General features: G+C 32.0%; 1 protein-coding gene across 4 annotated transcripts in view; it reads left to right on the forward strand.

Moving 5' to 3' along the window:
• The window catches only part of LOC120417696 (protein bunched, class 2/F/G isoform), a 199,920-nt gene that overhangs the window by 80,061 nt on the left and 105,152 nt on the right, over positions 1 to 14,707 (forward strand). For 2 of the 4 annotated variants that reach the window (XM_039579837.2, XM_039579839.2), the window contains exon 2: positions 11,637 to 11,681. The exons of the other annotated variants lie outside the window; for them this stretch is intronic. In XM_039579837.2, the coding sequence (XP_039435771.1) occupies positions 11,637 to 11,681 (45 nt within the window). The remainder of the gene's footprint in view (positions 1 to 11,636; positions 11,682 to 14,707) is intronic. 4 annotated transcript variants of the gene reach the window in all.

A 14,707-nucleotide genomic window follows, 5' to 3' on the forward strand; every position in this document is an offset into this window, starting at 1 on the left:
CTTCTTGAAGCAAAAAAAAAAACAAATGTGTGCACAAATTTGCGAAGTCTTTTTCATGCTAGTTTGCATGTGATCTTGAAATGCTCTTTTTCAAATGAAAATGTTTTTTTATATGTGCTGTCACCAACTCATCAACATTTATGATATTTTTTGACATGTCTTCATAATAATTATCCGTTTATTAATGTCCAGAAAAGGCCAGAAATAGAAAAAATAAATTCAAGAAGATTTAGAAATTGATGATATTTAAGAAATTTTAAGAATACAAGAAAAACAAGTTCAAATAAATAAACAAACTTAAGAAATTCAAGAAATATAGAAAATTCAGGAAAATCAACAAATCTGGAGTTTTAAAAGGAATAAACTAAATTTTCAATTTTTGCTTTTTGGGCGTTTTTTAATAACCCTGACTCAAGGCGGTTTCAAAAACACCCATAAAGCAAAAACTGGAAATTTGATTTATTGTTCCTTTTAAAAAAAACTCCAACAATTAAAAACAAAATCAAGAAATTTAAAAAAATAAAATTTCTAAAAATTAGGAAATTAAAAAAACAAAAAATTTAAAAAATTAAGAAATTTAAGAATTTCAATAATTTCAAGAATTTTCAATAATTAAAAAAAATCCAAGAAATTCAAAAAATCCAAGAAATTCAAGAAGTTCAAGAAATTCAAGAAATTCAAGAAATTCAAGAAATTCAAGAAATTCAAGAAATTCAAGAAATTCAAGAAATTTAAGAAATTCAAGAAATTCAAGAAATTCAAGAAATTCAAGAAATTCAAGAAATTCAAGAAATTTAAGAAATTCCAGAAATTCAAGAAATTCAAGAAATTCAAAAAATTCAAGAAATTCAAGAAATTCAAGAAATTCAAGAAATTCAAGAAATTCAAAAAAATCAAGAAATTTAAGAAATTTAAGAAATTCAAGAAGTTCATTAAATTCAAGAAATTCAAGCAATCCAAGAAATTCAATAATTTCAAGAATTTCCAGTAATTCAAAAAATCCAAGCAATTCAAGAAATTCAAGAAATTCAAGAAATTCAAGAAATTCAAGAAATTCAAGAAATTCAAAAAAATCAAGAAGCTCAAGAAATTCAAGAAATTCAAGAAATTCAAGAAATTTAAGAAATTCAAGAAATTCAAGAAATTCAAGAAATTCAAAAAATTCAAGAAATTCAAGAAATTTAAGAAATTTAAGAAATTTAAAAAATTCATGAAGAAATTCAAGAAATTTAAGAATTTTTAGAAATTCAAGAAATTTAAGAATTTCAAGAATTTGGAGAAATTTAAGAAATTTAAGAAATTCAAGAAATTTAAGAAATTCAAAAAATTCAAGAAATTCAAGAAATTTAAGAAATTCTAGAAATCAAGAAATCAAATAATATCTAAATCATTTATAAAAAAAATCTGAATAATTAGAAAAAATCATAAAATTCAAAAAAAATCTAAAAATTCAAAAATTAAAAAAAAAAATAAAATAAAAAAAAAAATCAAGAAGTTCATTAAGAAATTCCAGAAATTAAAAAATTCAAGAAGTTCCAGAAATTCAAGATTCTCATGAATATAGATATTTAAAAAATTCAAAAAGTTGAGAAAGTTCAAGAAATTTAAAATATTCAAAAAAAATTAGAAATGTTTGAAATTTAGGAAATTCTTAAAAAATGCAAATTTTAGAAAATCAAGAAATTTATGAAATAAAAAAAAAGAAATTCATCAAATTTTGGATTTTTTTTAAATGCATAAAATTTCAGATTTTCTAAAAAATTTGGCCTTTTTTGGTTTTTTTTTTGTCAAAGAATTTTTCAGCCGGTGGATTTAAGAAATTCAACAAATTTAAGAAATACAAGAATTTTAAAAAGTTTAGGAACTGTAAAAACTGAAGAAATTAAAAAAAAACAAACTAGTTCAAAATTCAATGAATTCAAAAACACAAAAATGTCAATCTAAGTGAATTTCAAACAAATTTTAAAATCATCAAATTGAAAAAAATGGGCAATCCAAAAAATACAGCAAGATAACAAATTTAAAAGAATTGTTTATCGTTCTAGAATTTCCACTCAAGCCTCAATATCTCTTGACAGTGCTGCCAGATCTTCATATTGTATGCCTTAATGTTATTTTAAATTAAAGTCATATTTTTCCAAAATTTACAACCCCTCTTGTTGAAAAGTTCCCTGAATTTCGTTAAAATATCAATGTCTCATGACAGTGATGCCAGATTACTGCTTTATACCATTTTTATATTTTTTACAATTTTTTTAAATTTAATTTAGTTCTTAAATATATAGACAGTGTTCTAACAGTGTCTGTAGTTTAATTTGTTCAAATAATATTGATTTTAAATTTCCAACTCTGGGGTCGCTCGGGGTGGTCATTAGCGGCGCCAGCCGCACTTCATCTCGCGGAAAATCAGGGAAAAATGACAAATTGCTCCTGTCTGGAGCCCACTTCCACGGAATAAACCCGACTCTGGTGGTGTTACGCGAGATAAATGGCAGGCAATTTTGCCTGCCACGTCTGGTCTGGTTTGGTCGGTGGGTCGCCACAATGGATGAGGTGAGGGCTGCACACATGCATTTCCAATCCAGAGAGACACTCACGTGAATTCGGCAATAAATCGCGCTAGACTAATAGGAAACCGCCGACCGGCGGTAATTGCATTATTCCGAAAGAGAACTCTTTTCTATGGACCGAGATGTCTCATTTGTGCATCGTTAAAAGGGACAATTTTCAATTGACTCCACCGTTTCTGAAGTCAATTTCCAGTTATGTCTTGTTTCACAACAACGGTAACAGCAACAACTGCTGCGAAGTCACCGCGGTCGTCACAGCCGCAGAACACAAGTAGGGGCAAGCCGACTCGGACTAAAGTGGCGCGAAGCACACAATAAAAAAAGGGAAAGTGTAACCACAAGAGACTTACTACAAGACGGCGTACACGACCACTTCTTGCCAACCTCCTCGACTCAACTCGACTCCGCGACACAGAGCATAGTGAGAGTGTGGCATAACTTATGTTTATGTTTGGTGGGAGCTCGCGGACTCAGTCATAAGTTCGGGCCTGACCTGTCATAATAGCAGGGCGGGTTTGCATCATCATCCCGATGTAGACTGCGGAGTACAAAAGACATAATGAATCAACAACCAACAGCGCCGTCGAGAACATCGGTGCGACCTGTAACTAAAGCCGCCATGTGGGGGTATTTAAATTTGTCTTTATTGCTATAATTAAGACCGCCTCGGAATGATTAGTGTAACGTTGGTACACTGCAGGCTTTCGAAAAAGTTAATAGTGACCCTGGACAAGCGCGCGCGCTGGTCTATGATGAATGTCGAAGCCCGGGTTCCGGGTATTAAAACTTTCCTGGGAATCGGCGATTACGCCGAGTTGATGGCGTCGATTGACCTAGTTTGGGGCGGCGATGGGAATTTTTGAAGGTTTTTGGGTCACTGGAGATGTAGTTGGTGTACCTAGGGTAAATTTGAAGACATTTTGGAAAACGTCCTAATAGTCCGAGGTATAACTTAGGAATCCTAATGTTTTGGTTAATACTCTAAAATTAAAAAGTCTTTAGTAACCTTAGTACAGGAATTCTTTGAATCCGACTTATAATCCAACTAATACTATACGGGTTCATGCTCTAAAATTGCTAAATTTCAATTAATTCTTAGTACAGAATTGTAAGATTCTGATGTCTAGGAATCACAGGTGTCCGAAGTATAACTTAGGAAATCTAATATTATTTTCAAGTTAAACTGTATGGGTTTCTGCACTAAAAATGTTAGAACCTAATGTCTTTGGAATCCTTAGCACAGAATTGTATGATTCAGACGTCTAGAAATCCTAGGAGTCGAGATATAACTTGGGAATCCTTAAAGTCCGAGGTATAACTTAGGAATCCTAATATTCCTACTTATACTGTATGAGTTCATGCTCTCAAATTGTTAGAATCTAATATCTCTGGAATCCTTAGGACAGAATTGTAAGATTCTGACGTCTAGGAATCCTAAGAGCTCGAGATATAACTTGGGAATCCTTATAGTCCGAGGTATAAACTAGGAATCCTAATATTCCTACTTATACTGTATGAGTTATAACTTAGGACCGAGGTATAACTTAGGAATCCTAATATCCCTACTTATACTGTTTGAGTTCATGTTCTCAAATTGTTAGAATCTAATATCTCTGGAATCCTTAGGACAGAATTGTAAGATTTAGACGTCTAGAAATCCTAGGAGTTCGAGATATAACTTGGGAATTCTTAAAGTCCGAGGTAAACTTAGGAATCCTAATATTCCTACTTATACTGTATGAGTTCATGCTCTCAAATTGTTAGAATCTAATATTTCTGGAATCCTTAGGACAGAATTGTAAGATTCTGACGTCTAGGAATCCTAAGAGCTCGAGATATAACTTGGGAATCCTTATAGTCCGAAGTATAACCTAGGAATCCTAATATTCCTACTTATACTGTATGAGTTATAACTTAGGACCGAGGTTTAACTTAGGAATCCTAAGATTCCTACTTATACTGTATGAGTTCATGCTCTCAAATTGTTAGAATCTAATATCTCTGGAATCCTTAGGAGAGAATTGCAAGATTTAGACGTCTAGAAATCCTAGGAGTTCGAGATATAACTTGGGAATCCTTAAAGTCCGAGGTATAACTTAGGAATCCTAATATTCCTACTTATACTGTATGAGTTCATGCTCTAAAATTGTTAGAATCTAATATCAGAATTGAGTTCGAGATATCACTTGGGAATCCTTATAGTCCGAACTATAACCTAAGAATCCTTGTAGTCCGAGGTATAACTTATGAATGCTAATATTTCAACTAATACTCTAAGAGTTCGAAACCTTTGGTATCGTTAGAACCTTAGAAGGAGTCTGCCGTCCAAGAAATCCTTGGAGTTCGAGGTTTAACTTAGGAATCCTAATAGTCCGAGGTATAACTTAGGTATCCCAGGAGTACTACTAATACTGTACCAGTTCGTATAGTACTACAAATACTTCAATAATTGTCTTGGGAATCCTTAAAATTATGATTTGTACTGAATTTTAAGAATTGTAACAGTACTAATTCTTAGGAATCATATTAGTCCGAGGTAAAACATTAACAGTATACCTTAGGAATCGTAATAGTTCAATTGATACATTACGAATGCGAAGAGTTTGTCGTATACCTGAAAAAGACTTCAAAGAAGCCATATCTTGCTAAAATCCTAAAAGTCCTGCGTAAACTTTTGAAGTTGGTATGTATTGTATTACTAAGATATCCAAAGAATGAGAAGTATATCTAAAGTATTGCACAATCAAAGATCTATCCTGCTCACATGTCCGACAATCTTGAGTACCCCAACGAGTCAGATAAAACCAACTAACCTAAAGCCAGTAAAACTCTAATGGATGTCCCCCCTATCTAAATCAAAAGTGGCTTCAACCGACGCTTCTCCCCTTTCGATGATAACGATAACTCCACTCGCCATCAATCTACCGCGAGTTTGATAACCCGTTCTTCTTTTGAACCCCAGCCTCGCAACGCGACATTTACGTGTTGACCAGGAAGAAACCGGCTGCAAGCAATCGCTTAACCCAGTTGTACACAAACGTCCCCCAAAAAACGAAAAAGAAAGCCTCGCCCCAAAACGGGGAAGGGCCCGCAGCAAATCGATAAATGGGTCAACCGGTCCCGTCAGTCAGTCGTCCCGACTGTAGGTTTGGTGGGAGCAGCCTTCCAAGAAGTCGGACCCGGGGATGTTCAACGGCTTTTTTTGTTTTTTTTTGGCTATGCTGAAGACCTCGAAATCAATATCTCCGCAAGTCGCCATTGTTGACTCATTGTCACCGCGCGAGGTTCCATAAAAGAGTTTCGTCCGTAATGATCGTGGTCGTCGCCGCAAAGAAGTTTAATTGCTTTCGGCTCTTTCGTAAATGCGGACAATTAATCTACAGTTACGGAGCGTTAAGAGGGGGGGACTCGCTTTTGATGGGCTTTGAGATGGTGGCGGCGGTGAATCATCGCTCGGATGTTAATTGAAAGCGATTGACGGATTCGATGCGGCTGTCGGTGAATGAAGCTTGAAGTGTTGACTAGGGCGAGTTACTTTGTTGAGATTTGATGTAAAGTTTGAAGTTTTTCTGAAAAATTGACAATTGGTTCGATTTCCGAGCCTACTTCACAGCATCGCCCCTCGGAAGGCACGTCGTTGAATGAAAAACAAAAAGTCTACTCAATGACATTGAAAATTGGGTGGCACATCGTCAGTTGAGGAAAATAAACTTTAAAAGCATACTCCATAGCATCGATGCTCGGGTGGCACGTCGTTGGGTGATGTTTTTAACGATTCATGTTTAAACATGCTTTTTTTCAAAAATCTCCTTAAACAAAAAAAAATCATGTCGCATTTTATATTGTAACAGCTCAAACTTGCATAACTGTCATAACTACCATCATGGCGAAAGTTTTTACTCTCTTACAATGTTGGCAAAAACATCAACCTTAGTCCGAGACTAAAGACAGAAGTGTTGCACTAATTGCACCACACCACACACAGCACACGAAACCCGCAAATAATGATGATGATGAAGAGTGTATTATAAATGTTGCGTTCGTTAGTTCCGGGGGTAGTGAAATTGTCTAAACTTTAAAGTCTCTCGTCAAATGACGTGTTTTTCCTTGATTTTTCAATTAGATAAACACCCGGAACTGGTCGAAAATGACGCTTCTTCAAGAAACAAAAAAAAATCAAGATCGCTTTACTTTTAATAGTGCCACAATAAACGAATTAACCGGAAAACACACTTTCTGGAACAGTTTCCAAATCGCACCAAATTGGACGTAATTGAAAAATTGTTTCAATCATAAGCGAGCGAAAAAAATCGAGCGATCTCAAAGATCTTCCCGCCAATCCCGCACAGAGAAGGGGTAATAACTCATGCAAGGTTTGATTTATTATTGATTTATGGCACGACGGCGGTGGCCAGTGTTGCCAACTTTGTTGGAAAACAACCTACGCGCAGCCTGTCAAATGAGTTTGGGTTTGAAAAATGGGTTCGAAAGTGTAGCGTACCGAGAGGAGAGATTCGCGCGAAACGATGATGCTATAAAGCCATAATTTGAACGCGAACTGGGCCGTTTTATGGCTGGGTCAAAGTTATGGGCATGATGATGATGGTAGTACTAAGAGCAGTGGGTGCACAAATTTGGAGTTTCCGGATTTTGCGTCCCACGAAAAGTTAATTTTTTGTCGTCCTTCAACTCTGGATTGAAATAAATCCAAAAAAATATACATTTATTACCTACCAAGCTTACCGCGATGTAGCCAAATTCAGTCAAAACAAACTTACAGTGCAACAAAACAAAACAAAAAAATACCCCCAAGTAATGTAATTATCGGACTCGCTGACGAAATCGGGTGACGAATGGCGAGCCAGCTCTAATAATAGAAATCAAAAAAAGCCTGCTGTGAAGAGTGAGTGGATTGTTTTGAAATTTTGCAACGTCAACGTTGGCTTGCAAAGTGAGATTAATTGATATTCGTTTGGTGGGGAAGTGATAAAATGAATTTACTTGCTGAGCAAATCGGCTGGGAATGAGACAAATGGGCAAAAAAAGAATTCTGGGAATTTATTCATCGTGCGAATCAAAAAACAAACTAAAAACTAAAAACTAAAAACTAAGAACTAAAAACTAAAAAATAAAAACTAAAAACTAAAAACTAAAAACTAAAAACTAAAAACTAAAAACTAAAAACTAAAAACTAAAAACTAAAAACTAAAAACTAAAAACTAAAAACTAAAAACTAAAAACTAAAAACTAAAAACTAAAAACTAAAAACTAAAAACTAAAAACTAAAAACTAAAAACTAAAAACTAAAAACTAAAAACTAAAAACTAAAAACTAAAAACTAAAAATTGACAAAATTGACAAAATTGACAAAATTGACAAAATTGACAAAATTGACAAAATTGACAAAATTGACAAAATTGACAAAATTGACAAAATTGACAAAATTGACAAAATTGACAAAATTGACAAAATTGACAAAATTGACAAAATTGACAAAATTGACAAAATTGACAAAATTGACAAAATTTACATAATTGACAAAATTGACAAAATTGACAAAATTGACAAAATTGACAAAATTGACAAAATTGACAAAATTGACAAAATTTACAAAATTGACAAAATTGACAAAATTGACAAAATTGACAAAATTGACAAAATTGACAAAATTGACAAAATTGACAAAATTGACAAAATTGACAAAATTGACAAAATTGACAAAATTGACAAAATTGACAAAATTGACAAAATTGTCAAAATTGACAAAATTGACAAAATTGACAAAATTGACAAAATTGACAAAATTGACAAAATTGACAAAATTGACAAAATTGACAAAATTGACAAAATTGACAAAATTGACAAAATTGACAAAATTGACAAAATTGACAAAATTGACAAAATTGACAAAATTGACAAAATTGACAAAATTGACAAAATTGACAAAATTGACAAAATTGACAAAATTGACAAAATTGACAAAATTGACAAAATTGACAAAATTGACAAAATTGACAAAATTGACAAAATTTACAAAATTGACAAAATTGACAAAATTGACAAAATTGACAAAATTGAAAAAATTTACAAAATTTACAAAATTTACAAAATTTACAAAATTTACAAAATTTACAAAATTGACAAAATTGACAAAATTGACAAAATTGACAAAATTGACAAAATTGACAAAATTGACAAAATTGACAAAATTGACAAAATTGACAAAATTGACAAAATTGACAAAATTGACAAAATTGACAAAATTGACAAAATTGACAAAATTGACAAAATTGACAAAATTGTCAAAATTGTCAAAATTGACAAAATTGCCAAAATGACAAAATTGACATAATTGACAAAATTGACAAAATTGACAAAATTGACAAAATTGACAAAATTGACAAAATTGACAAAATTGACAAAATTGACCAAATTGACCAAATTGACCAAATTGACCAAATTGACAAAATTGTCGAAAATGACAAAATTGACAAAATTGACAAAATTGACAAAATTGACAAAATTGACAAAATTGACAAAATTGACAAAATTGACAAAATTTACAAAATTGACAAAATTGACAAAATTTACAAAATTTACAAAATTTACAAAATTGACAAAATTTATAAAATTGACCAAATTGGCAAAATTGACAAAATTGACAAAATTGACAAAATTGACAAAATTGACAAAATTGACAAAATTGACAAAATTGACAAAATTGACAAAATTGACAAAATTTACAAAATTTACAAAATTGACAAAATTTATAAAATTGACCAAATTGGCAAAATTGACAAAATTGACAAAATTACCAAAACTTACAAAATTGACTAAATTGAAAAAAGTGAAAAAAATGACAAAATTGACAAAATTAACAAAATTGACAAAATTGACAAAATTGACAAAATTGACAAAATTGACTAAATTGAAAAAAGTGAAAAAAATGACAAAATTGACAAAATTGACAAAATTGACAAAATTGACAAAATTGACAAAATTGACAAAATTGACAAAATTGACAAAATTGACAAAATTGACAAAATTGACAAAATTGACAAAATTGACAAAATTGACAAAATTGACAAAATTGACAAAATTGACAAAATTGACAAAATTGTCAAAATTGACAAAATTGACAAAATTGACAAAATTGACAAAATTGACAAAATTGACAAAATTGACAAAATTGACAAAATTGACAAAATTGACAAAGTGACAAAATTGACAAAATTGACAAAATTGACAAAATTGACAAAATTGACAAAATTGACAAAATTGACAAAATTGACAAAATTGAAAAAATTTACAAAATTTACAAAATTGACAAAATTGACAAAATTTACAAAATTTACAAAATTTACAAAATTTACAAAATTTACAAAATTTACAAAATTGACAAAATTGACAAAATTGACAAAATTGACAAAATTGAAAAAATTGACAAAATTTACAAAATTTACAAAATTGACAAAATTGACAAAATTGACAAAATTGACAAAATTGACAAAATTTACAAAATTTACAAAATTTACAAAATTTACAAAATTTACAAAATTTACAAAATTGACAAAATTGACAAAATTGACAAAATTGACAAAATTGACAAAATTGACAAAATTGACAAAATTGACAAAACTGACAAAATTGACAAAATTGACAAAATTGACAAAATTGACAAAATTGACAAAATTGACAAAATTGACAAAATTGACAAAATTGACAAAATTGACAAAATTGACAAAATTGACAAAATTGAAAAAATTGACAAAATTTACAAAATTTACAAAATTTACAAAATTTACAAAATTTACAAAATTTACAAAATTTACAAAATTGACAAAATTGACAAAATTGACAAAATTACCAAAACTTACAAAATTGACTAAATTGAAAAAAGTGAAAAAAATGACAAAATTGACAAAATTAACAAAATTGACAAAATTGACAAAATTGACAAAATTGACAAAATTGTCAAAATTGACAAAATTGACAAAATTGACAAAATTGACAAAATTGACAAAATTGACAAAATTGACAAAATTGACAAAATTACCAAAACTTACAAAATTGACTAAATTGAAAAAAGTGAAAAAAATGACAAAATTGACAAAATTGACAAAATTGACAAAATTGTTAAAATTGACAAAATTGACAAAATTGACAAAATTGACAAAATTGACAAAATTGACAAAATTGACAAAATTGACAAAATTGACAAAATTGACAAAATTGACAAAATTGACAAAATTGACAAAATTGACAAAATTGACAAAATTGACAAAATTGACAAAATTGACAAAATTGACAAAATTGACAAAATTGACAAAATTTACAAAATTTACAAAATTTACAAAATTTACAAAATTGACAAAATTTATAAAATTGACCAAATTGGCAAAATTGACTAAATTGACAAAATTGACAAAATTACCAAAACTTACAAAATTGACTAAATTGAAAAAAGTGAAAAAAATGACAAAATTGACAAAATTAACAAAATTGACAAAATTGACAAAATTGACAAAATTGACAAAATTGCCAAAATTGACAAAATTGACAAAATTGACAAAATTGACAAAATTGACAAAATTGACAAAATTGACAAAATTGACAAAATTGACAAAATTGACAAAATTGTCAAAATTGTCAAAATTGACAAAATTGACAAAATTGACAAAATTGACAAAATTGACAAAATTGACAAAATTGACAAAATTGACAAAATTGACAAAATTGACAAAATTGGCAAAATTGTCAAATTGTCAAAATTGTCAAAATTGTCAAAATTTACAAAATTTACAAAATTTACAAAATTTACAAAATTTACAAAATTTACAAAATTTACATAATTTACAAAATTTACAAAATTTACAAAATTTACAAAATTTACAAAATTGACGAAATTATTAAAAGCTGTAAAATTTGTATGAGTTAAAAGGCTTTCTGTTTAAAAAGTAAAATTAAAATTATGTTTGGCGTTTTTGACACTTACTGGGGCTTAGTTTAAAATAACATTTTTTAATCATTTTCCTAACATCAAAATTTTTAATTTCCTCTTTCCAGGTATGTTCCTTTTGCCAAGATGATGATGATGATGAGCTAGTTGAGGTATTTATCCTTCATTCACTGCTGTATTATTTTGGTGTCTGCGTGTGTGTGTGTGTTTTGTCGGTGTCTGTGTTTGCTTCTCCCACTTTTCTATTGTATTGTTTCAAAATCATTGGGCTCCAAGCTATCTATAGCATTTCCGCCGACTCTGTCGGCAACGACGTTTGTGTTTGCATTCATGTTGTTGTTGTTGTTGTGTTGTTTCGAAAACCTCGAAAAAACTTTCACCCTTTCTTGTTGTCATCGAGTCGTTAAAAAGCAAAAATGCATTATTTTGTCTCTCGCGCAACCTGATGCAAACCCGTCAGGTCGGTGCTCGCACAATTGTTTTGTTGTCTAATCATACTTTTTTTTCTGAGAGTCAGAAGTAGAAGGAAAAGCTCTTTAATTTTGAACAGAGAGGCAAATATTTGCTTCGTCGAGCGAAAAAAAAAATACACACACTCGTTGACGGAGTCAAAAAAACTAGAGCTCTGCCCGAAGATGTATGTTTCCAGCAAACGGCACTAAAACAATGATTATAATAACAGCCATTTTGGTTGTGAAATTTTTAATTAGAAGCTCATGTCTCTCGACTGCTGGCAGCTAGTCGGTGGTGGTATAGGGCGCCATATGGGGCCGCATGGCGGCTAAAAAAAGAATGAGTTTTTTGTTTGATTCCCAGAGAAATGCAGGAAATAGGTTTTTGGAAATGTTGTACAAAGGTTACAAGTTGGTTTTATTTGAAACACTCAAAATTTATTGTTGAAAAGTGCAATTTGCATCAAAATTATCAAAAACTACTTTTTGCAACATTTTTGTTGACACAGTGTGACTCAGAGGAAGTTGAACAGAAGTTACACAGTTGCTATATTGATACATTTATGTTGCAAGATGTTGCAAATGAGTTACCGAAACTGAAAAAGTTCCAACGTAAATTTGCATTTGTAAAAGATGTTTCAAATCTGTCACAAGCTGTTATCCCGCTGTAACCGGTTGTTGAACTTAAGTTGCAAGATGTTACAAATAAGTTAAAAAGTAACAACCGAATTTGAACAATTTTAATGAGCGTTGTATTTGTAAACGATGTTTCAAATACGTCACGAAGTGTAATCCCGCTAAAAGCAGTTCTTACAAATGTGTTGCAAGATGTTGCAAATGGGTTACAAGATGTTGCAAATGAGATACAACGCTGTTTTTAAATCTGTAAAGTTTTTAAGCAACAATTTGATTCAAAAAGATGTTACAAATTAGTTTCAAGGTTATATCCCGTCAAAAAAAGTTGTTGCACAAATGTTTCAAACATTTTGCAAAGCTGAATTTTGGCAACCTTGAAGTAGAATCCAGTGCAGAAGCCAATATCAACTCAAATGAAGGATAGTTTACTCTTCTACAATCTCAACACTGAAGACAAGTAGACAACTAAGGGTACGACAACTTGCCAAGGAAAGTTATTAAAATTCGTCGTCGCCTTAAGGGGATGGGTCGCAACCCAGCTCAACCCAGTGACGCGTTGTCCGCGCCGAGATCGAAAGTATGTAAACAATTTTAAACACTTTCCATCTCGATGTCCGATGTGTGGAACGAGTTTTGCTGGGCCCGGACGGGTTTAATGAACAATCGCTTTGTTTTATTTCCTGGAGTTGGTTCCACTGAATGATGGTGCAAAAAAGTTGTGACTGTGTGGCATAGTTTAGTCTGTTTTCGTTTTTTTTATTTATTTAGTTTTTCCAGTTCCAGTTTCATTCGCATTTCTCAGTCGCCCTCTCGGAAGAAATAGTCGCAGTCTGATGTGCGGTGATAAAATGTTTCGAATTCTTTGCGTGTTGGTTTCGCTTTCGCTGGCTATGCCCTCGAGGGGATATTGAAGTGGACAAACCCTGAAAAAGGGGTGTTTTGATGCGATAGAAAAGGGTTGTTGGTACTCCTTTGTGTGTTTTTTTGAACAGGTGCGAACACCTGCCAGGGAGTGACTAACGGTATTTTGATTTTAATAAAAAAAATGTAGTCAAATTGATGAAAAAGTCTGTTTATTTGAATTTATTTCAGACAAAATTAGCAAAAAAATCCAATGACCTATTTGAGAATGACATAGGTCATTGCGGTCCAATTGCTAGGTCATTGGGCTTTGTCTGGGTTTTCCACTCGTCATTGTCTTACAAGTGAATTATATTTTTTTTTGCTGGTTGGCTGAATGTATCCTCAAAATCTCGAGATCACCAGGTCACACGAAACCACAAAGTCAAAAAATAAATAAATAAAATAAAACGAACCCCATAAATCCTGACTTCCTGGCCAAGTTCCCTCTTCTTCCTGTTTTCAGTTCCAGGAACGACAGGTGAACGATTATTATTGTTATTCAGGTTACGCGGTGCCTTCTTTCCGCTGGCATGTGATTTATGCTTTCAAACCCGGAGAGCTCGTAAAAAATAGAAATAACAACGCCAGCAGCGCACCTTCATTGATCAAACAAAACAAAGTGGTTTGTTGGTGGTGGTTGTACTTCGGAGTCACTAACTTTTGCGCCACGTGAAAAACGTTCCCGCTTCGATTAGCTATGCAATGGAAAGGAATTTCAGCGAGTTGTGCTCAGCAGTTATTTACTCCAAACGGCAAAGTCGCGTGTTTGGGCAAAACTTTTGCATTCGCGCGAGATTCTGCGAGACTTGCAGACTCCTAACCCCCCCTCCCTTAAAATGGACAAGTCACGAGTCGTAACTCAACCGGAGGATTCCCAGATGACAACTCAATCGCCGTGACGTCACAGCACGAATCGTGACATGTGCTTCGCGAAATGACCAATTTGTTCTCGGACACATGTTGCGGCACGTGAGCGCACCCTTAAGGAACGTGTGAGAACTCGCAAAACCATGTCAATCCTCGTTTGTGCTAGTTTTACTACGCGACACGGGAATTGAGAGCGGTGCACGGAAAGAAAGAGAACTCCAGCTTTGAAGCAATTTGTTCACGATGTCGTGAACATTTGTTCACGACATCGTGAATCATTTGCTTCAAAATGGTAAATTTTGTAAATATTGCATTCAAAA

Source organism: Culex pipiens, chromosome 1 (genome assembly GCF_016801865.2).
Source record: "Culex pipiens pallens isolate TS chromosome 1, TS_CPP_V2, whole genome shotgun sequence".
Classification (NCBI taxonomy): Eukaryota; Metazoa; Arthropoda; class Insecta; order Diptera; family Culicidae; genus Culex; species Culex pipiens.